The sequence below is a fragment of the Lycium ferocissimum genome, chromosome 12 (genome assembly GCF_029784015.1).
Source record: "Lycium ferocissimum isolate CSIRO_LF1 chromosome 12, AGI_CSIRO_Lferr_CH_V1, whole genome shotgun sequence".
NCBI lineage: Eukaryota > Viridiplantae > Streptophyta > Magnoliopsida > Solanales > Solanaceae > Lycium > Lycium ferocissimum.
The window spans coordinates 18579813-18581515 of record NC_081353.1 but is presented as its reverse complement, the minus strand read 5'-3'; the positions used below and the strand labels follow the sequence as shown (position 1 = coordinate 18581515).

The 1703-nt window shown below is 34.5% G+C and overlaps 1 protein-coding gene across 1 annotated transcript; it reads right to left on the bottom strand.

Annotated features, from left to right (window-relative positions):
- Positions 1 to 200: 200 nt before the first annotated feature.
- LOC132039091 (uncharacterized) lies at positions 201 to 665 on the bottom strand. The gene is made up of 2 exons (XM_059429635.1): positions 412 to 665; positions 201 to 303 (listed from the first exon to the last, which is right to left on the bottom strand). The coding sequence occupies exons 1-2, from the start codon at positions 663 to 665 to the stop codon at positions 201 to 203; spliced, it is 357 nt and encodes a 118-aa protein (XP_059285618.1).
- Positions 666 to 1703: the final 1038 nt, after the last annotated feature.

The window sequence follows — 1703 nt, the reverse complement described above, 5'->3', positions numbered from 1 at the left end:
CCACGTTCATTATTATGGCCCCGATTATTTTGTCTTCTTTCAACTGGGCCATGTCCTGCTACCATATTCGCTTCCGAGATTGGAGCAGTTCCAGTGGGACGGGCTTCATGATTTTTCAATAAAAGGGTATTATGCCGCTCAGCCACAAGAAGACATGAGATCAAATCAGCATGCTTTTTAAAACCCCTCTCACGGTATTGCTATTGTAATACCAAATTGGAGGCATGAAAAGTCGTAAGAGTCTTTTCCAACACATCCTCGTCAGTTATATTATCCCCACATAACTTCAATTGGGAAGTAATTCTATAAACAGCAGAGTTATAATCACATACAGTTTTAAAATCCTATAACCGTAAGTGAATCCACTCATAACGAGCCCTGGGCAATACCGTTACCTTAATGTGGTCATACCTTTCCTTCAAACTAGTCCACAATTCAAGTGGATCTTTCACTATCAGGTATTCAACCTTCAATCCTTCATCCAGATGATGATGAAGGAAAATCATTGCCTTGGCTTTATCCTGACTCGATGCTGTATTATCCTGAGTAATAGTGGCACCAAGACCTTTGGCGTCTAGGTGAATTTCAGCATTGAGTAACCATGATAGGTAATTTTTTCCGGAGATATCAAGTGCCACAAACTCAAGCTTCGACAAATTCGACATGATGATCAAAACAGATGAAAGAGTAGACTCAACTTAGAGCGACGGTAATGAAGTTAGAGACTCGTGCTGATAACATGTTGTAAAACAAGCTCAAAGTAACAATATAAAATATTAGAACAAGAGAACAATATTGAATAAAACAATGTAAAGATGACTTTCTTCTTTTCTTTCAAGTGTGTAGTACATCACATATCGTATCTCTATTTATACTACTCCATAGAGAGGGGGTTACAAGAATGTCTTGAATATGGCATTAACCCTTTGAGAAGGTGGGAAGAATATGTGGTTGTGGGAGATGAATGAGGGAATAGTGGAGGTGTGGTATAAATACATATAATGGTGCACATAATGGTGAATTAACTCCTAGAAGTTATGGACATCCATATTATCATATTTACAACATGGTTGAAATTGTTGTTTGAGCATATGACTTTTTTTATGCATATAGAAATTGGTGTGGTTTTGAAACGGCTAAAGCCATCAATAACAGAGGAGTTTGAAATTCTTCAAACTATGTGATTCGAATGTTGTTTCATCAAATCAAAATTTTATTTGGATCTGGAATATGGAGTTACATCTCATGTAGCTACTAATTTATGATGAGTGGGTTGAGCAAAAGTCTGAGGAAATTGACAAAAATCCACTTAGGAATTGACAAACTTAAAGCTCCACGGTTGAAATTCTTCTTTGAGAATAAAATTTTCACTTTTTGATGTTTAGAAACTGATTGAGAGTGATATTCGTTTTCACCATCACATATTTAAATAGCGTTGGTTTAAATAATGCTAATTTTAAAATAAACTTCAATACTATCTTTTCATAATTTGCCATTCAAAAGCACTTTAACAAAAGATTTGTCAGACATAATTATCTTTTTGTTAAATATTTAAAAAGAATTTATCAAATGATCTGATCAAACACAAATTATTTCTCTAAGTTATTTTGATAGAAGCACTTCTCGAAATAAGCAATTTTTAAAACTTTGGCCAAACATGCTTCAATTATGCTAATAAAACATAAGCCACAAAAGACTGAAAC

What these genes read in the sequence shown, in the direction of transcription:
- LOC132039091 (XM_059429635.1), bottom strand. Translation starts at nt 665, where the DNA reads ATGTCGAATTTGTCGAAGCTTGAGTTTGTGGCACTTGATATCTCCGGA. An exon ending in TGGACTAGTTTGAAGGAAAG is followed by an intron (nt 304 to 411) that starts GTATGACCACAT and finishes TGCTGTTTATAG; the next exon opens with AATTACTTCCCAATTGAAGT.